Genomic DNA, 25,335 nt, shown 5'->3' with positions numbered 1-25,335 from the left:
CTAAAGTGTCCTAATGGTGAATGGCAATGAGAGTCAGCTAAGCAACATTTGTGGGGTGTGCTGGGAGATGTAGTATCGTCAGTACTCTGGAGATGGCTCCCGCCGGTGTCCAGAGGGGGAGTCAGAGCGCTGAGTCCTGACAAGAATCACCTAAAGTGGGCGGAGTGCCTGATTATGACAGCTCTGTGTCTAGCTAGCGTAAATCTTCACCACTGCGACATAATAATGTCAAGCAATAGCAGAAATCTCCAGCAATTTTGTTTTGAACCAGATGCCAAACGGAATATCCCAGTATATCGCTGAATCGATTTTTCCCTACAACCTTACCTATCTGTACTTTTACCACATTATTGTACAAAAACATCTCCAGAGCCTTGTGTTATGTCCAGTTTGTTACACACTGGAATGTTCAAATATTTTAAACTTTCTAAGAATTTGCGCCTCAATGCAAGCTCCAGTTAAGAGTCTGCTTCTAACAAACTCCAAGATGATTGGATATGTTAAAATATGCTTATTAAATTTAGCTAACAATCGGACATTTCTGCTCTGGACATGGCGAGAGTATTCATACTTAAGGAGAAAGGACAGATTGGAACTGGGACTGCCGTATCTGCAGCTGATAAATGACATGCTTGTGTTATTAAATAACAGTCTGGCACCGGGGTTGCTTTGAATTAATCCAACAAATATCCGTTTCCCTTCAGCCCGGCTGGCAGAGCTCATAACGTTTAACAACCCTGACCTCAACCGCTGCCGAAGCCACGACACATTTAATTTGGAAAGCAGGAGACGGGAAGCCTCTTGCTTTTATTCCACTCCTGGAAGTGCTTATAGCTCCCAGAACGTATGTCCACGGCTCTAATCTGCTGTCTTATTGTATTGTCAAGCTGCTTTTGCTGCAGGTTTATCAGGACCTTCTGGCTAAAATGTTCTTGCAGCATCAACACCCCCCATTGTTTTATTGAAGCATATTTTTCTTACAACAATAGACGCTGACAGCAATGACCTTTCTGACACACTGTTCTAATACGGGTCCCTAAAAATGACAACGCCGTTGGTGACATGCAGCATTAATGCTTTTATAAATACAGGTTGAGAAATGGATGAGTTGTGGGGAGTGTTGTGAACAATGCTGCACTGATGGAGAGCTGCTAGCTTAAGCTGTGATTACACAGTAGCATGGAAAAACTTTGAGTTTGTTTGTTGGTGGACATAAAGAGAGGAGTGTCGGCAGAGCTAACAAAGGGGCTACAATGATTCTCAAGGCTTTACAAAGTTGTTCTGAGAATCATTAGAACATGGAAATAAAAGAACCTAAAGTGATTATCACTCAATAAACTAAGGGAACATTTCCTTATAATAATGTCTGTATTTCATTTTACAATTTAATACATTCGATTGATGGAAAGAAGGAAAAATGAATAAAAATGATGTTTTAAGAGGTTGATAGGTGTTTGGAAACGTGGCTACCTCATTGTTTTTGGTTAAATTTAGCTGCTAAAGACCCACTCTGATGAAAATTGTGTTTTTAACCTGTTCTTGTGGCTTTTTTTCTCATAATGGAGGGCATCTATTAAGGAAATGATGATTGAAGTTGCATTTAAGAGTATTTCTTGATTCAAAACGTGAATCAGAAAAACAATGCAGTTTGAAAAAGGACGTATAGATGACGTAGAAAATACGCTGGGCCCAATCCTGGTCTGCTCTTGCTCAGTAGAGAGTGTGCTGTAGCGGGTTACAATTCTAGGACATATATAGATTAGGGCTGTGGAACGTTGCTTCGATAGTGATCCAATTCGATTCACGAATCAAGCTCAACGATTCACGAATCGAATCGAGGTTCTTACTTTTAAATATAATGTTTATTGCTATGTGTATGTCTATTTACCGGACGCATGAAAATTGAAATTATGTGAAATTATTATGAAGATGTGTTTACTTCGCGGCTCTTTCGGCTTTGTTTTAGTTCGTGAACTTAAAATACTACATTAGTCTGCATTTCAGAGCAAAAATACATCGTCCCCAGATAATATTTTGATAATATGTTACTACACTCTACTATATTTATAAAAATCAAGAATCAGCGATCTTGGACGTCGCAAATATTCGTACTCAAATTTTCAGGAGCAGATCGCGAGTAGTCAGTACCCGAATACTCATTACAGCCCTAATATAGATACTAGCTGGTCTGTGCCATCGGTCCCGCCCACAACTCCGAGGTGAATTTCTAAGAAGCTACTGCCGCTCTGCAGGAAAACTATTTTTTGTTGGTTTTGGTAAAAAAACATTGTCAGAATTAAGACGGAATTCTTGTGCTATCCATGGCACGTCAATGTTGGGGACATTGACATAAGCAGAGATGGACAAAACGAGGCTGTTAGCTCGGGTTCAAACGAATTTAAGACAATTTAGTCGACATTTTTCAGCGGTACAGATATCGCCTGATGATGCCATTTTGGGACCAGACGACATTAGCGAGCAGTGATTGGTCCGAGAATCTGTCAAACGCTGCAAACGTTTGACGTTGGGCCAGTAGGCACTACAAGTTCTTATAGGTGCATCTGATTGGCTAGTTTAGAACTTGACTAACTGGCAATAAAGAAAAAATATAATGAAAAAAAAAAAGAAGTTTACCAAGAAGTCTATAGGATTTTGGCTTTCTGGGACCAGTGGGTACTTCCTATTTAGAACCCGAGGGGGGAGGGGGTGATCAGTCCAGTTCTCTCTTTGTACTATCTATGGTTGGGGGTGGGGTTCTGGAACCCACAAGGCAGTGCACTGAACTGAATTTGTATTTTTATGTAAGGGTGGACCCTAGAGATAGCATAAGGGCTAAAGATTATTGGAGTCGGTCTTTAACCCAAATTTACAGCTTTGCTGTCATCGCCATGTTGGCTAGAATCTGTAAAACAGACTTATTAAGACCTCACCTGTTTTATACTATTTGAAGCAAAAATGAGGAAGTTTGCACAAAAATAGTCCTAAATGTTTACTAAACTCCAGAGGTGAAAAGGTTTTTGGAGACAAAGTTTATTTGAGCTATAAAATTATTTAATAACAGAAACCCCAACATGGTCCTTTAGAAGTATTACAAATACTGTGGTTTCATGGATCGTGATTTGGTCCACAGTCCTAAACCGTGAACCTAAAAAAGTAACATTTAATGTATGTCTGCCATTTAGTGTTTTACAGTATGACAACGAAATACTGAACAAATGTAATCAAATAGTTGTCAAATAGAACATTTTTTGCATCATTTTTTTCTTTCCCAGGATATCCAAACATGTAGAGCAGTGAAGCATCTGTGACGGATCACATGTGGACAGCATGACGTACAGAGAATCCCATTTAAAAGTGGAAAAAAAACCAATCAAAGCCACTTCATGCTTGATTCTGTTTTTCACAGAAAGCCAGCGAGGAACAGCCAATACTGCGGATACATTCCTCCTTCTTTAAGTAACTGTAAACAAGCTCTATAGACACTAGAACGGACCCCGATCGAGAGCAAAGGTCGTCGTGAGACTGTTACTATTAGCAACTACAAGACTCTCCTTTGAGACTTGCTGCCTGTGATTATCAAGACAGACATTTTCAAACCAACACTTGTGGATTAAAACTCATCTTATCATACTAAACAAGAATTTAAGGTCAGAGGAGATCAGCCAAATTCCACTATGATTGCTCACATTACGCACCGTCTAGCTATGGTCTAAGCTGTCTGTACAAGTCTGTCAATGCTCGCTATCATGTTTTCTATATAATACATAACAGAAAGTAAGAGAGATTTAAAATTATTCTCGTAAGGGATTTTAATTAAACCTTTTGTTTTAAGAAAAACAGAATTTGGATTTACCCAAAAAGTGTTGTCTCCGTCTACATTAATACATACAATTTGTCTATTGATAAAATAATGATAGTAATGATTGAAATCTGGTTAACCTCAGCAAGATGATGGTCCGCTCCAAACAATTGAGTTCAAAAGAACTATGTGTACAGTTAAAAAACATCCGCTCCAAGACAGTCGGTCTGATTGGGTTTTATAGTGTTGAATTTATGTCCAAAAAGCCTTTAGTCACAACTGTCTTTGAAGGTAAATACTGCGGGCAAAAAAATTGGGTAGGGTATCCAGGTGGAGAAAAAAACAAGATCATAAACCACTAGGTTGTTTGTACACACTTTTTTCCACGGGTGTGCTGCGGGCGACAGATTTTAGTCAACACTTATACAACGCGCAAGAGTAGGTTTAAAGTGGGTGAGATGCTGGGACATTGTACGGACTTTACATATTTTCATGCCTGACAGTTAGAAATTAGGATATTACTCAAGCAGAGTGTAGTATGAGTAGAAATTCTACTGGCGTGCTGTGCACACCTGCGTATCACCTGCGTGCAGTCTTAAGGAGCCAGTGTAACCATGACTGAGTGTGGCAATAGGGCATCGTACTACAGCATCATCTATACGAGTTTATGCAACTTATATTGATACTTCACAATACACTTACTACACACACGACAATGGTACGTTCCATCTTCATTGCATCCTGTGAGATGGCCATAAGAGCCTCAAAAGAACTAGAAGACACATCTTAAGATGCACCACTACTTTCTACGACCCTCCATGACCCAAGAAAACCCAAAGCACCAGAATGGGTCAATTTCCTGTACGGGTGCATGTTACTAAAGCTGTGTTCACACCAAACGCGATTAAATTTAAATTATTCAAATTGTCTCACAGAGACAGAAGTACCGCTGAAAGCAGCCATCATTCAGACGCAGCTCCCACAGTAGACGGTAAACCTCGCCGTACTGGAAGAATCTCTGAATGATCTCATGAACCCAGAGATGGAGGCGTGATGACTGATGTTTTTGCTGGCTTTTCAAAAGAAATAAACCTGATCTCTCAACATCATTTGCTTCCTCCATGCATTGACTGTATATGAGATATACAGATATAGTCATATATTAATAAGGCTAAAAACTTTAGCTCCTCCCACACGCAGCAGAATTGTCAAGTTTATTATTACATTTTTGGAGAAGTACGAATTTTAGGCGCGTGTAAGACTATAATCACAAATACAACTCATATCGTAAAGTAGAATCGTACATTTTTACTTTTTCCTAAATCCTCCACGGCTATTTACAGCATGTAAAAATGTAGATTACAAATGCCGCTGCGCAGTCACCTGTCGATATTGCTGAAAAACTTGCATTTCAGTTGCTGTGCGCTGGCATTTTGGGAAATATGTCCATACTCTACTTTTAAAAGAGGGCTAACTTGTTGCTTAATTACTAGCTAAACTCCAAAATAGCCTAAAATGTCTTAGTAAACTAAATTACAAAAATTATAAAATGTACTATTATGTTACTTTTCTTCAGCCAGAGAGCCACCACAGAGAGATAAAAGAGCCACATGTGGCTCTGGAACCGCAGGTTGAGGACCTCTGGTCTAAACAAACGTAGAAGACACAGATTTACTGTGCAAATCGTATTTGCATTTACTAAATGTAAAAAAAAAAAAAAACCTTTTTAACTTTATTTTTTAGTCCTTTTCTTGCCTTAACGTCAGAATTTTCCATAAAAGTAATATTGCTGACTCAGTGACTCTGAGAGACTGGCACAAGCTGTCTGGTAGCAAAAGATCTGCCCTGTCATTAAATCTGCATTAAATGAAAAGAGATCCCTCAGGTGTGGGCAGAACAGTAACCAAATGTAATGAATCCAGCTTGTAGAGCAACTGCTTTCATGTTTTAGTTTGCAAGGAGATTTTTTTTTTCCCCCTAAACTTGACACGAGTCAGATCCCCATCTGTCCTCACCCCACTGCCTTTCCCCTCAGAGCAGTGACAGCCCAGGCAGAAATTTCTCAAAAATTCCTCTTCCTTGAACCTGTAGTTAAACCGCCTCCCCACACAGACATGAGCGCACAGCGATCCAGCGCACCCCCTTCCTGCGGGCCGCCGCAATGCAGAGCGCCATATAAGGACGGGATGATGTCATGGTCCACAGGCAGGGAGCACATCCTTTATTGTTTGGTCTGACTGCAGGAATGCCCACATTACAGCTACACAGAGAGTGAAGGGAAGAGGAGTCGAGGGTTGAGCTGCCAGATAATGAGCGTGTAGCGGGAAAGCCGGGAAAAGGTAGGAACACAAAAACTAGAGCTGGAATCTGAGGATCTAAAACTTTGAGGAAAGTTAACTCTGCGGCAAGTTTGTGAGTAATAAAGACTCAGGGTTGCATTTTAACAGCTTATTTGGACTAATTTTAGACTCACTTTTGGTGCTGAAGTCGTCACTTAATTCTGTATTTTTAGAGAACTATTTGCAAAATCTAAAAAGTATTTACAAAAAATGAATAAAAAAAGTAAAAAATGAAGACTTGGTTGTATGAGAGGTGAACTTAAAGTAGGATTTGAAATATTTTACAAACTTTAATTAACTTTCTTATGAAACATTTTTTTAAACGCCATTTTATTTGGATCAAACAATAAAATCTAACTTTATTATGTATATTTGTAGTGTTTTCCTTGAAAATAAATCATGAATGTAGCTTTTCTTTCGCCAAAAGTGAGAGAACTTGCATATAAGACCTCTTATTGAAAATGCGGATTTGTCACATAAAATGTGAAATTTCTATGCTAGAGTGTGATTTTTCTATATATTTTTAGTTCAAAAAGTAACTAATACATAAAAGGAAGCCTATTTTTTAAATGTTAACATGTGGAGAAAATGTGACTTTATTTTTATAGCACTTTTCTAACTCATTTACTTAAAGTGCTTTACATGAAAAACATGATTAAATTATAAAAACAAAAAAACAAGACAAGAACTCAAGATTTTCCTTTGGATTCTTTCACTAGTTTTTATGGTTATTAATTATAATATGTTAATAAACCTTTCGATTGCTCTCTAGATACGTACCATTTACTTAGACTTTAAACACCTATGCATCAATCAGCAAACTGCTCTGTGACCCTTTGAGTTGGGATGTTCGTCACAAGACATGCGTGTTTGCATACATGACCTAATCACGTGTGGTCGGGAAACGCGGCCTGACATATGGGCGGCGGGTGAGCCGTAGTTTCCAGCCTCTTGAAGCGAGGTTAAGATGCTCCAAACTGGACATTTCTTTGTGCTTTGCAGGAAGAAAGAAATATTCTTTTGCGACAAAAAAAACATTTTTCACAATCTTTTTAGGAAGTCCTTGAGATGCGATCAGCTTTTCGGGAACTGAGTAATTTGCTTAAAAAAAAAAGAAAAAAAAGGAAATTCTAGGAACTCGTTTAACTGACTTGTCATCAGTTGTGGGTCAGAGCCAGAGGGTTTGTGTTGTCACCCCATCTTCAGAACATGCTCCGTCTGCTCTGAATTATATCTCACAGAAGAATTGATGTCAGATGTGGATCTGCTGCCTAAACGCATTCATCTGTGTGTGTGTCCGTGATGAGAAAAACTCAAGGAACGAGTAATCGAAACCTAATTGTCCTCCCGTGGCGCAAAGTACACGGGTTTGATGTTTGCTTAACGTCCCCGCGTGCAGCTCGGAGGATTCAGTTCAGGGCTTACAAGCTGTTTTTGGGGAAAGGAAACATGAGATCAAGAGAATTTTGAGTCCTTTCTTGGGAAAAAAAAAAGTGCGTTTCTCTTTCTATTTTGGCTGATGACTTCATCAGAAAAACAGCAGGGACTGAGATAAGCCATTGAGTAAATAGTGATTACAGACAAGTATGTTTGCAAAAGAGATGGCTGCTCGGAAAACACTTTCTTCTACAAAATGTTTCATCTTTTTTAAAGGTTAAAGATGTTAGGAATAAAAGTAATTTATTTCTCTTAGTTTTTTTTTTCTCTTTTTTAGTCAAATGCGATATAAATATATAAATCGTCTAATTAGTATTTATACCATTAAGCTTTAATATCTTAAATTTAAAAAACTGGAAAATATCATTCTAAAAATGGAAAAATGATCAAATCGTAAAACAGTCCTATTAAAAAAATTACATATTCTATGTTCCTTTGCCTCTATAATCACCATAAAACTTTATTTTAACGATGGAATAAAAAGAAAATTAAAAAATAAACTTTTAAATGTATAGAGTGAACTAATTAGTATTTATATCATTAATCTTTAATATCTTAAATTAAAAAAACTGGAAAATACCATTCTAAGAATGGAAAAAGCATAAAATTGTAAAACAGTCCTATTAAAAAATTACATATTCTATGTTCCTTTGCCTCTATAATAACCATAAAACTTTATTTTAAAGATAGAATAAAAAGGAAATTAAAAAATTAACTCTGAAATGTATAGAGTGAAGCACAACACGGAATTACACGTGTCAAAATAACTGCGAACATTTCCGCGGGAACGAAAACCGTACCAATCATAAAGTCCTAATCACTGTTCATCTCCTTATAATATTTTATTGGGTGCTGTTCCGTCTACCAGAACCCACATGGGTGTACTTAAACGTGCCCCCTTTGGCAGCCGCTAGCGAAAGAACCGGTGCTCAGAAGTGACCCGCCCCGCCGCAGTGCCCTTACATCACAACCCCAGCGTGTGCGGAATTAGTGATTCCTGAGAGGGGGTGGCGGGGGTGTATTTCTGTATAAACTCTGTGGGACTGTAATTACTTTCAGGAGCTGGGGGAATTCCTCTAAATGTATAAGAGAGTGAAAACGTGGGAGGGGGTGGAAATGGTGGAAATGGTAGAGGGCTGGTGGCAGAGGAACCCCCTCATTATGGGATTGCTCCACGCCAGCGGGGCATCTGGGTGGAAATGCCTCGCAGCTGTTCCCCCCTCCCCCAATCTGTACTTTTGGCACAACCTGAAGCATTTACTGCACGTCAGGTGGCTAATATACATATGTAGAATTCCCAGTATCAATCCTCTGTGGAAATATTACAATAATTATTTGTGGTTTACATCCTGTTTGTATTTAAAGCACTTATCTCAGCTTGTTTTTAAACGTTCTTATCTGTCCGAAAGAATGTGTTATTTACACTTCAATGTACTTTTCAGCAACATTTTGTTTCCTCACTATCAGAGCTTGGTCACAAGGCCTAAAACGCTCAAAGGTCTTCTTATTTTTTAGGATTTTCTGATAAGCTTAGGTGATATATAGCTCCTCCTATTTCAAGACTCACTCCAATCACTCCAAAAATGTAGTTTTCAGGGACAAAAGCTTAATTTCCACTGAGCAGTCCAGTGCGGTACTCTATAGTATAGAGTTGTACGGTACAATTTAGATAATCATGGCGATTGTTTCCACTCAGTTAAGCCTTGCTTCCACTTAACGGTTTGTTTTCACGACGCATTTGTGGTGTAGACCGCTAACTCATCCTGTACCACGCGTCATCAAGGATGGCGAGGACCGTTGGCGGTTCCACCACAGACCAGACAGTCCTTTTCAATACAGACTTGAGACCAAAAGCGTACACAGGAAAATGTAAAATCCCTGCAAACATTGGAACATTAGCTTAAATGACCCAATATAGATAGGTACTTTCTAATTTTATCACTTTATGCCAATCAATGGGCGGCTACAGCAGCTCCGCCCCAATCGTTCTGTTCTACGACCGATAGGAGCTGTTTAATGGCTCCTTTTTACAATTGAAACGCTCAAAATACCGAAGTGTTGATGACTAGTACGAGTTTGGGCGTCAGTTTCTGAATGAAATGAAGATTTTTGGGTGTTTGGATTTTAAATTAAAGTGTACCAAAACACCTTTTTTCTCTTGGTGATTTGACTCATATTAATCAAATGTTCTAAAAATTCATGTTTGCTTCTGTTTTTTTGCAGATTGAAGTTGCTGATTGAACAAGAAAAAGCTTACCAGGAACGCAAAGACCAAGAAAATAACAAAAAGATCACAAGTCTCAAGGAGGAGCTGACTAAACTCAAGTCGTTTGCGTTGATGGTCGTAGACGAACAGCAGCGCCTCACCGAACAGCTAAACCAACAAACAAACAAGGTCCAAGAACTGAGTGCTGGTTTCTCACAAACTCAGGAAGAGCTGAGCTCAGCTAATGCTCGTCTGCAGGAGGAGGAGCAAAAGGTTGTTCGCTTGGAGGCACAGCTGCGTGACCAAACTGACCGACACCATCAGGATCAAGAAGCCATGACGGCCAAGTTTACCAGCGAGGATGCCCAAAATAGGCAGCTGCGCCAGAAACTGTCCGCCCTCAGCCGGCAGCTGGATGAGATGGAGGAGACCAACAAGACCCTCCGCAGAGCCGAAGAAGAGCTCATGGAGCTGAGGGACAAGATCAGCCGCGGCGAGTGTGGAAACTCCAGCCTCGTGTCTGAGCTGGAAGAGTTGCGAAAACGAGTACTTGAAATGGAGGGAAAAGACGAAGAGCTTATCAGAATGGAGGGACACTGCAGAGACCTCAACAAGAAGCTGGAGAAGGAGGCAAACCAGAGCCAGTGTTTGAAAGCAGAAGTCGATAAACTGAACCACAGAATTATTGACTTGGAAAGACTTGAAGATGCTTTTAGCAAAAGCAAACAGGAGTGCAGCTCACTCAAAAGTAACCTAGAGAAGGAGAGGACAGTGTCAAAGATCTTGAGTGGTGAGCTGGAAGTCTTGAAAGTCAGAGTCAAAGAACTTGAAACTGCTGAAGGTCAACTAGGAAAGACGGAGCAAATGCTGAAGGAAGATCTGACCAAGTTGAAGACTCTGACAGTCATGCTGGTGGACGAGAGGAAGGCCATGGCCGAGAAGTTAAAGCAAATGGAGAACAAGGTGCAGAACAGCACAGGTAAGCTTCAGGCGGAACAGGACAAAGTTACGAATGTCACAGAGAAGCTGATTGAAGAGAGCAAGAAGACACTGAGATCCAAGGCGGAGCTTGAGGAGAAGATGTACAGTGCTACGAAAGAAAGAGACGACCTGAAGGCCAAGCTGAGGTTGGAGGAGGAAAAGAGCAATGACTTGGAGTCCAAGCTCAGTATGATGAAGAAACGCTTGCAATCACTTGAGACAATCGAACGAGAATATCTAAGAAACAAGGCAAAAGAGGAGAACATCAAAACCCCTCTTGTCCACCGATTCCACCAGGAAGACAACAAAGTAAAGGACTTGACGCAAGAAGTGGAGCGTCTCCGTCGCAAGTTAAAAGACATGAAAGTGGTGGAAGGGGATTTACTAAAAACGGAGGAGTTTGAGTCGCTGGAAAAAAGATTCACCAGTGAGCAAGACAAAGCCAAAGCCTTGATGGAAGAGCTTGAGATATCCAAAAAAGAGCTCACAAAGTACCAACTGGCTGAAAAGAAAGAATGCAACCAGGAGCATAGTCTCTACAAACGCCTAAAGGAGGAAGAAGCCAAGTCAAGTCACTTGGTGAGAGAGGTTGAGGCTCTCAAAGAGAAGATTCACGATTACATGGGAACAGAGGAGTCCATCTGCCGTATGAAAACGGACCACTCCACACTACAGAGAAAACTCACCCAGCAGGAGGTCAGAAACAAGGAACTGGCTAGAGAAATGGAGACTCTCACTCGAGAACTTGAAAGATACAGGCGATTCAGCAAGAGTCTTCGTCCAGGCATGAATGGACGACGCTTTTCAGACCTGCACGTTTCCACCAAGGAGGTGCAGACGGAGCCGCTTGACCTCATGTCTCCGAACTTCAAGACAATGGGGCCGCTGGAATGCGCCGTGGTCAACGGGAAGCTCTATGATGAGAGCGAACCTGAGGAAAACGCCAACTACAGCAAAGAGATCCAGCTGACCAAATGCGCCACCTCACTCATCAACAACGTCAACAATCTCAACAACAACTTGAGACGAGTGCGAGGGCCGTTGTTCAAGAACAAGGACGCCCCGGCTCAGGTGAACGGCAAAACTCCTCCCAGACAGAACGGCAACCATGTCCAGCCTGGCGATGTGGTGCTTACCCACAGTCCAGGGCAACCCTTGCACATCAAAGTGACACCCGACCATGGGCACAACACGGCGATGCTAGAAATCACGAGCCCAACCACGGAAAACACCCAGTCCTTCACTAGCACTGCCGTTATACCAACAAGCGGAGGTCCACCCAAGCAGAGAATTACCATCATCCAGAACGCGTCCATATCTCCTACTACAAAATGCATCTCTCCAACGACGAGATCCAAGTTTTCCCCCACGTCCGATGAACCATGCTCACCAGACAGGGCCCTATCCCCTCTGACTATGTCGACGCACTCCAGAGCAATAACCCCAGACTCCTGCGGCTCCATAACGCCAGACCGAGCCATGTCCCCCATCCAAATCGTCTCAGTGACAACAAACACCCCTGACCGCATGTTTTCTGGTGAGCAGATGGAGGTCGTCGGAGGCCACACCATCTTCCGCGTCACCCCTGAGCGGCAAAGCGGCTGGCAGGTCCAGAGGTCCAACAGTTCGGGGCCAAACGTCATCACCACAGAGGACAACAAAATCCACATTCACTTAGGGAGCCCGTTCATTCAGAGCCTCAGCAGTCCGTCGCAGGGTCACGCTGTAGCGCTCCAGGAGCAAAGGACTAAGGTGATCGCGAACTGTAGTGCCCCTGCCGCCAAAGGCAACAGCAAAATCACAAGTAGCATCATGATTAAGCCCACCACTTCCCCAGTCCAAAGGCCATCCCAGATTACAGTAAGTAATGCCTTTGACTGACCCAATAACACCCAAACACTCCATCCCATCCTTTGTTCCAAGTCCTGCCTGTGAGATCCAATACCATAGTCCCATTTCCTGTACCCTGATACCGGTCCGTCACTTGTGTGTTGGCAACAGTTTTGATTTTGGTTGAATTGTTTGGTGCTGTGTGATAAGACTGAAAAAACACACTTTTTTTGACTGCATGAAAACTTTCAAGCACTCATCATTTTACTTTGATCACAAAATCCGGGTTCTAACTTATGTGCACTTACTGTATTGTACTCGGCGGCACATTTGCCATGTATTTAGACTCTCCACACAGATGTATCGTGCCAGTTTTATACACATATTCAGCATTAAACATTATAATGAATATGGCTGACTTTTCTGGGAATTAAAGTGTGCAAAAGTGCTTTAAAAAAAGTGTTAGTTTGTCATCCATGCTTGCCATCTTCATTGATTCACTAAGTCCAGCATGTTCTGAGTGTCTCCAATGGAAGGTTACCCAATGGAAAAACTTTACAATAAAACATTTAGCTGCATGCTAAGTAACCATTCCAATCCAATGTGTCTAACGGTAATGAACATTTAAAAATGTACAGATGTCTAAAAGCAGGAAATTGGGCAACCATATGTCTTTTTTTTATAAATGTGTCCTTGCTTGAATAAAAACTAATGGTTGATGTCATCGTTTTCCAGCATATAGAGAAGCCCAATGGCTGAAAATGAAACAAGAAAATGACTTGATGGAAACTCTTAAAACCTGCAAATGGAGCGCCATAAAGTATCCGGTGGAGGTGAATCATGGGCTTGATCTAAAAAAAGCAGCACCGTCTCTCATTAAAGCAGTGAAACATTCACACTTTAGCTGCCCTGGTGGATGAGGGTATAATGTTTTTAAAATGGATTTGAATGTATTCCAGTCAACTTGAGGAATGTTTTGGATCCAAACACGACAGACGGATCTAATCTCAATTTACGTGGGTCAGAAGAATCTGCCAAATTTAGGCACCGTGGTGCCAAAAGCTAAAAAACACTGGAAAATGTAATTAAAATAACTGTAAAAAGTAGAGGTGTGTACTGGAAAGAGTGTGGCGATATGATACAGATCTTGATACCTGGCTCACAATGTGAAATAAATCACAACATATCCCCAAATTGTACCTGAACAATTTTTCTGTATTTTTTAAAGAGTACGTCTAACATAAAACTCAACCTGAATATTAATTTGTTAAGCAATGCAACTGTATCTTATATACAAGTTGGGTTTTTTTTTACCAGTAAAAGTTTACGGTACTTTTCTTTAGGTAAATTAAAAATTATTTGTTTTTAACCCTTGTGCTATCTTAGGCTTGTTTACATTAAAAGTGTGGTCATCTGGACCCAACAAGACAATGTTTAATCTTCAATGGTCATCTGGACCCCACCCCACAAGGATTAAAGGGAACAATCAACATTGTTTGATTTCCACAAAATATTTTTCAGTATAAAAAAAATTGGAAAACAAAATTAAGACCCTGGAGGACTTTCATGCATAATTGATTAAATATCGCCATGTCGGAAGTTGAAATCGATACAAGTATCGCGATATATCGCCGTATCAATTGAAGAAGAAAATACTTTATTACAGACTCAAGGTCCATTTGTCACAAAGACACAACAGATAAAATACTTAAAAGCAATAAAATAAATGTACATATATATATATCATAAAAATGTAAAAATAAAATAAATTAAAAGAGACACTCTTGATAAAAGGTATTGTTTCCTACACCTAGTAAAAACAACTAAACCTTTGACAGTGGCTGCCATCTACTTTTAAAATAAGGTGTCCAGACGAAGCACAAGAATAAAACTTGGAAACTTGGAAACACACGTTTAAGCAACCACTCCTAATGAAAAGTCTACGCAAATGCGCATTTTGGACTTGGGCGCGTTCAAAACTGTTGCATAATTACACAAGTTTTTAAGTCTGTTTCAAGACTCTATGAAGAACAAAACGCAACTTGGGAGTTGTTATTGACTCAGCTTTGGTATTAACGTATGGGTAGCGTCCTTTTATTTCAAGGAAGTGCCAACTGTTTGAAAATTGACCATGAAGGATAAATTAATCAGATCTTTGAAAGAATGAAGCCTGGAGCAAGATCTGCACCACATGTCTTCCAACTGTGAGTAAAGGGGCTAGTATTGAGTAGCGCCAGTCGGGTGTAGGGGTGTGTATTGGCAAGTGTCTGGTGATAGGATACTCATCACGATACATATCCTGATATATTCCAGGACAGCACCAGAAACAATATTAACTTTTATTTTATTTATTCTGACCTAGAAAAAACTTTAACCTTTTTACATGAATAAAATGGTAAAAAATACATTTTATTTAATGACCAGAACATTAAGCGTGCCCTGCATGGTCAAATTCATTCTTACATGAGTCAAGAACCACTAGAAATTGTGTTTTTATACATCACCAGTACCAATTCGGCACAGATTTTCGGTTTGATAGTCATCCTCAGCTAAAGCTAAGTTGTACATGTTTCATTTCGCTGATACAACAACAACAATAAGGTTCATGAAGTTCATATGCAACTAGAGGTCGAGAGTAAGTAAGACGCTGAAATGCAAGTTTGCTTATAAATCATTAATTAAATATCATCATGGCTGCAGTTTAAATCGATTATAGTATCGCCAAATGAATGAAGTATCGCAATATTACGCTGAATAAATATTTTCTTACTAGTCTGATGTGAACACCATATGTTAAAAGCGAGTTCAGCGCATTTTTTAATGTGTACATAGCAATGAGGTGATGCCACACCTCATTAAAAAACGATGGTCAGCCTTTAAAAAAGGTCAAGTTTGTGATACTTTTGTCCTACTATACCGTGTGTCACTTTCAGTAATTGTGCGCAAAAGCATATTTTTATTTTCCTTTTTTTAAATAAGTAAAACTAAAAACTGTAGTTCTTTATGAATATTCCCAAAAGTATATTTGTAATTCTCCTTTTTTAGTCAAAGTTTTTGGGATAAGGATGGAAGATTTTCAGTTTTCTATCAGGAATGGAAAAATGTTGCAGCCAAAGTCCGATTTAAAAAAAAAAAAGGTCAATCTTCCTTTTTTTAAATCTTTTTAGAAAGCCAGAGCCATAAAAATGTCCAACAGGAACTAAACAACATGAATAAGAATCTTTCTGCTTTAGAGAAAAAGCTTATTTTCTCAGAAATGCCATAATTATAGACACATGTTTCTCAGAAATGTGATCCATCCATGGTTTTGTAAGACTAAAAAAAGTGGTAAATCTAGTGATTATCACACTCCATAAAGATCAAACAACACTTGGAGAAAACATGATCTTTGCATCAGAGAAACACTGATGCATTTGCAGATACATTTTCACTGGTGGTCCTCCAGAGCCTGAACACGCAGCTCTAACCCCAAACAGCCTGTTTAGGTTTAATGTTGCGTTGCTCTCATAGATCATGTCCTAGAAAATGAGTCATACGAAAAAGAAAAGCATCCTCCATGTATACACATTCCATCTACTGGGGTTTATGGGAAATAGCAAATTCATTTAAAGCAGAACAGAGAAAAAGATTTAAGGATACATTTTAGTCAAATGTGACATATTTCAATGCAAATCATGTAAAATTGGATATTTTTGGCAAAAAAATAATCATGTTGTTAAAGAGACATTGGAATTAAGATTTAGAAACTTTGTATTCAAAGACCCACTCAGATGAAAACAAGGTTTTGGTGTTTTTAACACGTTCTTGTGGCTTTTTTTAAGATGGAGGACATATATTAATATAATTAAGTTGTATTTCTGAGTATTTCTTTATTCAAAATGTTGTGACTCGGAAGTGGACGAAAAAATGGCGTTCGAAAAAGATACGAGAATACGCTGCATCCGGGTATTTTGCATCATCAGAAGGGAAAGGGGGCGGGGTTGCTCTGCCGCCAATGGTCTCACCTACAACTTAATTTCTAATTAACTATTGAGTTCCCTCGTTAGTCACGGTGGTTTTCTAACAAAAAGCTGCAACGGGTGAAATCCTCAAAGTAGTCGTCTTCATTTTTACAGAAACATAGATGCTTTAAGGCTGTTATGCTGCATTCCCACCAGACACGATTTGTGTGGCGGGGGCTTCATGTTTCAATGTTTAAGTCAATGGTACAGATGTAATCTGAGGTCTTGCGGAGCGATTTTGGCATCGGGAGAGGAGCTGTCAACCGATCAAGGACTCAGCTTTGGGCATGTGACGTTTTCAGCGACTCGATCAAAGGGTGGGGAAAAAAATCCGAAATGACTGCTCAATGTGAGGATTTTCATCCTGAACTTACTGTTTCGCGAAGGCAGGGAAAACCCTGGACAGGTCGCCAGCCTGTCCCACACTTGCCGCCGGATGGACAGGCTAGTGAGCTCCGGTGGCCTGTCGATCAGGCCACAGCCCAGTGTCCAGCAGAGCTAGCTAAAGCTGCCGCTCATGCAGAGCTAGCTAACACCACAGCCCAGTGTCCAGCAGAGCTAGCTAAAGCCACCGCTCACGCTCATGCAGAGCTAGCTAAAGCTACCGCTCACGCTCATGCAGAGCTAGCTAAAGCTACCGCTCACGCTCATGCAGAGCTAGCTAAAGCTACCGCTCATGGTTATGCAGAGCTAGCTAACACCACAGCCCAGTGTCCTGCAGAGCTAGCTAAAGCCAACGCTCATGGTTATGCAGAGCTAGCGTACGCCACAGCACAGTATTCAGAAGAGTTAGCTAAAGCCACCGCAAAGGTTACAGCAGATCTAGCTAACGCTACTGCCCACTGTCCAGCAGAGCTAGCTAAAGCCACCGCTCATAGTTATGTAGAGCTAGCTACCGACGCTGCCATGTGTCCAGCAGAGCTAGCTAACGCCACCGCCAAGGTTACAGCAGATCTAGCTAACGCTACTGCCCACTGTCCAGCAGAGCTAGCTAAAGCCACCGCTCATGGTTATGTAGAGCTAGCCAACGCCGCTGCCCAGTGTCCAGCAGAGCTAGCTAGAGCTAGCTAAAGCCGCCCAAGCTACAGCAGAGTTGGCTAACGCCGCTGCCCAGTGTCCGGCAGAGCTAGCTAGAGCTAGCTAAAGCCGCCCAAGCTACAGCAGAGCTAGCTAACGCCGCTGCCCAGTGTCCGGCAGAGCTAGTTAAAGCTGCCGCCCATGGTCCACCAGACCTCCACTGGGGAACAACTTTGGCGGTTGCTCCGCAGGCAGGGATTAAAGGTGTCGAGCAAATTTCATATAAAAATTTAAAAATTTCGTATAAAAAAAAAACATCTAATGAAAACGAAAATCGGATCACGATTAAAGATTTGCGTAAACGTGGCAAACTGAACGCAATTTGTGTAAAAGAAAAAGCAAAGAGATGGATTGACAAGGTCAACGGCCAATCAGGATGCAGAACACAATGTCTTAAAATGAAAAATTTGAAGAAAAAAAAAGCGAGATCTTGAAAGACAAACAGTGTAATGCCGCTCTGCAGAAACTAAGTCCCAGAAAATGACACATTTTTTTGATTTTCACTAAGAATTACAAAACTACCAAGATTTTAAAATAGATCAAAAGCTGATCAGAGTCAGTCTTTGAAGACAACAACTCAAACAACCAAAGCTGCAACTAGTACACAAATTCTTTTAAATACGCAAAAAACACCAGTCGACAAAAGAGCAAAGAGATGACTAAATGAGGTATAAAACTGATTGACTGACAAGACACGCAGCTGCAGAGACCAAATCTAAAGGCGTCTGGGTGCAACCGAGTGATGCAGAGGCTACAAAAGATGCCATTCATTAGATCACTCCTTAAGAGCGAATCAGGCAGCTGGAACTGCCGCCTGTGACCTCAATTACCCCCTTGACTCACTCGAGGCTCACTTGATTTATAAACTGAGGCGGGCAGAAATCTGCGCGGCGTCCGTGCCAGACGGCTGGGATGGATATGAGCTGACAAAAGCCCCACAGTGATGTTTTGCTTCATTGCGTACGACTCAAGGATTTATGAAAGAACATCAGACAAACTTTGTTCTTCAATTATTGAGCCAAAAAGATCCAAAAAGATTGAACAAAAAGAAAAAAAAAAGGTAATTAAACAAAAGATGTCATCGTGCAGGAGTGTGGGATGCAGAGAGAGCCGCCTTTTTCCCACTGAAAGACAAGCACCAAAACAAAAGTCCTGTTTGGTTTCCATGGTAACAGCTCAGAGCGTAGCAGAGGAAGTGCTCCGGTTGCACAGCCGATACGAGAGCGGAGCAAGCCCGCACTTCTGAAGCGCGTCGGGGCTCCAAAAGTTGGCGATAAAATCCAAATTTACAGCAGATTGGATCTAAAACGTCTCACGGGAACTTTTAGAGGTCGTTGTAAATTTTTCTTGAAATGCTTTTAAAACAAAAAGGTTCTTCAGTTTCAGAGGAGGGATAAAACTGAAGGAAAAGACCTTCAAAATAAAAGCAGAACTGAACAAAAAACACATTCAGATTCCGGAAAATACAGCAGATTTTTAAAGGTGTTACACACTACAGAAACAAAGTTGACATAAATATAAGAAAATAGTCTTTTTTGTCATTATAAAGGATAATTTGTTATATGTAGGAGTTTAAAGATCAGTAGATCTAATCCAGACAATATATACTCTGTAATAGTTAACCAGATTTAAGTAAAATCTATTAACAAATCCTGAAGGATCAAATGCAATCACATCTTGTCAAGGCCAATAAAAACAGGACGAAGTGTCGACTATGAGACAACATCAATAACTGATGCTAAAATGCTAAAATCTACTCAAAGATTAAGGGGATTGATGGAAAATATAAATCCAGCGTTATTGAACATTCGAGATTACCTGGGTTTTTTTTTTTTTGTTTTTTTGTTTTTTTTTCAAAAAAAGTACTCCAATTTATTTTTTTTAAGATATTATTTTTCATCCCATAATAGTTTTGAGATTGTATTGCAAAAGCACAATTTTTATGCAACACTTTTATGAGGAAGGAGATTTAAAGAACTCATAGACAGGCAACCAACATAATTCTGGTGCGTTTTATTTTGAAATCAATGTGCTAAAAAAGAAAAAGAAATTACTAAAATATATTTTTATGGGTGTTTTAAGTTTTCTTTCAACAAATAAAACCTGTAAAGAGCTAAATAATTAAACATATTAAGATTTATAGTGAGTTAAAACTATTTATTCAGCAAGAACTACTATTTTAAGCTTTAAGCAGTGATGGTGTACAGATTTGGCGTTATGCCTCCATCTAGTGGTCAATTTTTAGAACTGCAACTTATTTGTCAAAACACTTTTTTTTTTTTTGCAAACAAGTCAGAATGAGTTCTAAACTCCAAAAGCACAAATACATTATATACATATATTTTATTATTATTATGGGATACTTTTAAGGGTTCTCACACTTAGTTAATCTTGGGGCCACTGAAGGCAGAGTCTGGGTTGTATGGAGTTCTATTTATGCCAAAAATATGTTTTTGCATCTACTGTCTATATCTTTGGTCCATTGTTTGTGTCTACTGAGCAAGTTTATTGAACATTTGTTCATGTCTATGTACTACTAAGCAATATCTTCTACATGTCCCGTAAAAGGACAGGAGCTAACGACGCTAGCAACTGTTGCTAAGGACTTTTCTGACAACAACAATAGCAAATCCAAAGTTTTAAGTATAAAGCAAATACATGCAGAAGATATTGTTCGGTAGACATTGAACTTTCATATTAAGGCGTGGACCGCAAAATTTCGATTTATTAGCGCCCTGGTCTCAAGCTTGTCTTGGTTTCATCAGAACTTCAACATATTTCCCTCCGTGTTTCCCCACAGATCCCTCTAGAAGCATTCCGAAGACCAGGACCGACCAGGATCCCGAAACCCAAGGGTTGCAACTCCCAAAAAGTCAACGGCGCGGCAAATCTGCAGAACAAGAACCACCCGCAGCAGTCGCACAACAACAACCCCAACCTGATGAACCGCAGGCTGTGACCGCACTTTGACGCAAGAGAAAATAAAAACACAAACTTCCTCATCAACCGTTTGAGTATTAGAACACATTTTAGAAAAAATATCTGTTTTTTTTTAAAAAAAACTTTCATCTGTGGTGCTGAAATCTGCCTATTATTGTGTCTTTCTGTGTCAAACGTATAACGGATTAAACATTTAGTCTAAAAAAATGACAATTTAAATCATCTACTGACACATTTGTGAGAGAATATCACTGTGACCACGAGAAATAGTAATCAAATGAATAGTTGTGCTTCTCCACTAGAATTACTTGTATTTTTGTACTGTTGTTTGTATTCATGGCCAGATTTATCGTGATAAAGGAAGCATTCATTACTAGAAATGGGCCACATGGATCCTTATTTTTTTCTTTAAATACACTGGCACTATTGTATATAAGTGATGTATTGACATGAAGTTTATACATCATGTGGATCTCTAGAAAATGTGTTCATTTTTGGTTATCAATAAATGCATTTTATAGTTTGTGTGGGATTTTTTTTTTTTTTGGTGGATTTTATTAAGAAATAAAAATGCTTTTATTTTGAAAAATGCCATTTAGGGTTAAAATGTTCAGTAAAAATGTAAATAAAGAGTATTAATACTCTTTATTTATTTATTAAAAAAGAAAAAAACGTCAATTTGTGCTAAAGAAACAAAAGAAGAAGAATAAGGTAAAAAAAAAAAAACTCCCAAATTTGGGAAAAAAGTTGTAAAAAAAAAACTGGCTTTGATGAAATTTAATAAAAACGTCCTACTTTACGGTTGCTCAAAGCAGAATTTAATTCTTAAATAAACCTATAGATTCAGAGAAGATCAGCACAAAGTTCCCTCACATACAGTTTAGATCTACAACCTTTACTACAACCCAGTTTTTGGAAAAATAAGACACTGATTTGTATTTATATTACTATTAAGATAAATATAAATGAACTGCTCTTTTTTTGTAGATATATAAAGGGGGAAAATAAAGAAAAAAACTTTTTTTTAAATCAAAATATGAGATAGTTTATGACTTTTGGCATGACTTCCTTTCAAAATAAAAGATCATTTCTAAATCTAAAATAAATGAGGACTCAGTAGGTGTTTTAGACGCACTAAAAATCCTTGAATTTGTTCAATAATAGAAAATCTGCTTTATAATCTGATTCTTATTGACCTCCGATTGCTTTTCGGTGGTACATGGAACTCAAAAATCTGTCCAAATGTTTTAAATTTGACTTTAATAAACCACAAAGCTCAACCACATGATGGATTGTTGGAGAATTATGAGCGACAAGATGCTTTTTTTTTTTTTAAAGACACATTAGCTTAAGTTTCAGGTCTGTTGCTGCTTCTTAGAGAATCTAGTCAACATTTATTTAAAAAATCTGAATTATTTTATGTCATAAATAGCTTTTTAACTATCAAAATATGAGTTGGAAGCAAAAACATGTAAAAATAACCAAAAAAAAAGAAACAATCTATTTTACAGAATACATATTATTTATACTAAATGGCGATAAAATGCTTCAATAAGAAGGGAAAATAAGTTATATAACAGAGAAATATAATTATTTCACTAATTTTACCTTATTTAGCTGCAGTTGTGACCAACAGTGTTTGTCAATAAAGTTTTATTAAAACAACCACAAAACAATTAAGTTTCGCTGTAAAAATATTGGTAAAAAGAAGTAAAACATTTAAAAAAACTATAATCCTGAGACAAAACTTGAAAGGGAGGAAAAATATTTTTAAAAAATGTTTCAAAAATTAAAAGAATAGTTTTTTATTTAGCTTTTTCATTCAATTTTTATTATATCATTTAAAAATCATTTACACATGAGCTCAAATAAACCTTATTATTATTTTTGTCTTTTATTTTATTTATTTCGCATTAAAAAAAAAATAAAAAAAATAACATTCTTTTCCTCTCAAACCGTCTTTGGGTCATCCTCGATGTCCAGTCAGAGCCGAATCTACGGCTGATCGCAGCACAGACAGGAAGTGCTCTTTCTCTTCGCCTCGCTCTATCGCGCACACCCAAAAGCGGCACGGCCCCTCCAGAATAAAAGCATGCCGCACATCTGCACCAGAAATCATTTTAAGAAAAAGCAAAAATAAAAGCCTCATGTTGCACCAAAAAAAGTTTTCAACTTACAGCGTGTGTGAAGAATCTCTCTGACGGTCAGGCTGCTGAGAGCCACAGACGCCGTGAACGTGTGCGTGCTGCGCTGAGATGGCGTGAACGGCGTGTGCTGCACGCTTTTCCGGGTTAGCACCAAGGCGTCGCTGAACAGGAACAGGCCCACGTCGGACACGTGCTCGAAGGTCCTAAACGTGTGAAAGAGTTTGAAATCAGGTCCATGTAAAAACTTGAAATCAGCCCTGAGATATAGGACTACGGTGGCCCTGAAGTTCAAATGTAAAACCATATTAAAGATCACAACAATTAAAAAAGTAAAAAAAAATAAAAATAAAAAAAAAAGTTAGAAATCAAAATTAAATTCAATATTTAAATAATTTTTTAAAAAAAAAGTCAAAGTTTTGATGTATTTTTTACAATCCCACGCTGTGGGGCGTTCAGTGTCTACCTCAGTGACTCTGGAATCTGATCGTCTGAGCCCCTGAGCAAGGCAGCATCTTGAGATCCTATCAAGTGTCGATTATCTTCCCTGAGATTCTGCACCAACACAAACAGACTGGATTCATTAAACTTTGAAGGAACGTGTGAAACAAAATGACAAATTAAAAACTAGATTTACTGGACATCCTTGGATCAATCGCTGCGTTTCCTCCATCAACCCGTCTGTCTGGGAGTTTTGCTTCAGCTGGAGCAGAAAATAGGAGTTATTGTTATCTTCTTTGCATCGTTGCGTGTTTGTGTTTACCTGCTGAATGAACCGTCTGAAGTGCAGCATTGTGCTGAGGGCACGGTGGAGGTGTTCGGAGTCCGGGTGATCGGGGATTGTGTGAGAGGACAGAACCTGAAGAAGAGTCACGTACTCCTGGATTCTCCACACCGGACAGAGCAGCAGCTCCTGCAGACTTCACAAACACACACGTTGTGTACGTATCCATACCCTTAAGGTGGTTTGAAAAAGTCCACTAAATAAATAAATAAATAAATAAAGTGTGTGTTTTGTGTGTAGTTACCTGAGCATGTGTGTAGCAAGAGTTCTGTCGGTCGTTTTCAGGAAAGCCCTAAATGCCGGCTTCGCCTCTCTGCACTGAAACGCAACAGTCATGTTGTTAGAGGGAAGACACAGATACTAAGACACAACATTTTTTTTTAATGATTGATATTCGTTTAGCATCAGATTTGCAAAGGTTTATGTCCAACTCATTGACAACATGTTAGTGAATTCCTGCCTTATTACAGGAAAAGTTTAAAATTAATTGAAAATAATTTAAACATTTGAAATATTTAACACGAATAACATCTTTGAGAACGACTAATCATCTAAATATTATTTAAGGTCGCAGATTTACGTTTGTATTTGTGCATTTAAAGTATTTATAAAAACGAAATTATGTAGCACTCACATACCCTAATATAGACAGAAATTGACGGGTTTTTTTTGTTATTGAAAATTTAACGACACTAGAAATTTTTGATGATTTCAGAGAAAATATTTCTAGTAATTTTTTAAAATATCACTAAAAAAGTTATGATAAAAATAAAGTAAAACAATAGATTCAAAACTCAATAACTGATAGATAATTCAGTCAAGCTAGCAAGCTATCTTGCTACCAAGCTAAATAGCTAGCAAAGTAGCAACTAAGCTAAATAGTTAGCAATGTAGCTTTCAAGCTGAATAGCTAGCAATCTAGCTAGCAAGCTAATTAGCTAGAAATCTAGCTAAAAAGCTAAATAGCTAGAAATTAGCTATTAAGCTGAATAGCTAGCTCTCTAGCTAGCAACGTAAATATCTAGCTATCTAGCCACCAAACTTAATAGCTAGCAAAATAGCAACTAAGCTAAATAGTTAGCAATGTAGCTTTCAAGCTAAATAGCTAGCAATCTAGCTTTCAAGCTAATTAGCTAGAAATCTAGCTAGCAAGCTAAATAGCTAGAAATCTAGCTATTAAGCTGAATAGCTAGCTCTCTAGCAAGCAACGTAAATAGCTAGCTATCTAGCCACCAAGCTAAATAGCTAGCAATTTAGTTATCGAGCTAAATAGCTAGCAATCTAATTATCAAGTCAAATAGTTAGCTATCAAACTAAATATCTAGCTAGAAAGCTAAATAGGAAGCAATCCACCTGGTAAGCTAAATAGCTAGCAATATAGTAATCAAGCTAAAATACTAACAAGACAATATTTAGTTAAATTTTAATGAGCGTCCTTAAATGTCTTACTTGTTTATTTCCTTGTTTTCCACCTAAACCCTTGGCCCCATTGTTAGCAGCACAGTTTTTGTAGTTGGGAGACTACTTCGTTTTTTACTTGGGATGAGTACCAAGATGTGAACAATTGTTCTGGTACTGATATATTATGCTACATTTATTGTAGCACATATTGTATTGCCAGACTCTTAATGCACACCCATATACAATAAAGTAAAAATTGGTTACACTCATGTTTGCTTTCGTCAAATTGGTAAAGCAAACACAATACTTACTGTGATAAACCATTTACTGCCTTTGTACTCTTAATATTGTCCTCAAGTTTACCTTTTTTATGACGGATTTATAACCATTTAAAAA

At 38.8% G+C, this 25,335-nt stretch overlaps 2 protein-coding genes across 2 annotated transcripts in view; one reads left to right on the top strand and one right to left on the bottom strand.

Moving 5' to 3' along the window:
• filip1l (filamin A interacting protein 1-like) overlaps positions 1 to 21,133 on the top strand; it is a 58,723-nt gene extending 37,590 nt beyond the window's left edge. Inside the window, exons 5-6 of the mRNA XM_024294514.2 lie at positions 9,799 to 12,622; positions 20,471 to 21,133. Of these exons, the coding sequence (XP_024150282.1) occupies positions 9,799 to 12,622; positions 20,471 to 20,629 (2,983 nt within the window). The 3' untranslated portion in view covers positions 20,630 to 21,133. The remainder of the gene's footprint in view (positions 1 to 9,798; positions 12,623 to 20,470) is intronic.
• A 1,346-nt stretch (positions 21,134 to 22,479) lies between these two features.
• The window catches only part of LOC112160197 (epithelial cell-transforming sequence 2 oncogene-like), a 16,046-nt gene continuing 13,190 nt past the window's right edge, over positions 22,480 to 25,335 (bottom strand). The window contains exons 16-21 of the mRNA XM_024294605.2: positions 23,783 to 23,856; positions 23,518 to 23,674; positions 23,392 to 23,457; positions 23,221 to 23,309; positions 22,788 to 22,960; positions 22,480 to 22,713 (exon numbers count right to left, since the gene is read on the bottom strand). Of these exons, the coding sequence (XP_024150373.1) occupies positions 22,577 to 22,713; positions 22,788 to 22,960; positions 23,221 to 23,309; positions 23,392 to 23,457; positions 23,518 to 23,674; positions 23,783 to 23,856 (696 nt within the window). The 3' untranslated portion in view covers positions 22,480 to 22,576. The remainder of the gene's footprint in view (positions 22,714 to 22,787; positions 22,961 to 23,220; positions 23,310 to 23,391; positions 23,458 to 23,517; positions 23,675 to 23,782; positions 23,857 to 25,335) is intronic.

Source organism: Oryzias melastigma, linkage group LG2, assembly GCF_002922805.2.
Source record: "Oryzias melastigma strain HK-1 linkage group LG2, ASM292280v2, whole genome shotgun sequence".
NCBI classification, from domain to species: domain Eukaryota; kingdom Metazoa; phylum Chordata; class Actinopteri; order Beloniformes; family Adrianichthyidae; genus Oryzias; species Oryzias melastigma.
The sequence above is the reverse complement of the archived record's forward strand: the minus strand, read 5'-3'. Positions and strand labels throughout refer to the sequence as shown.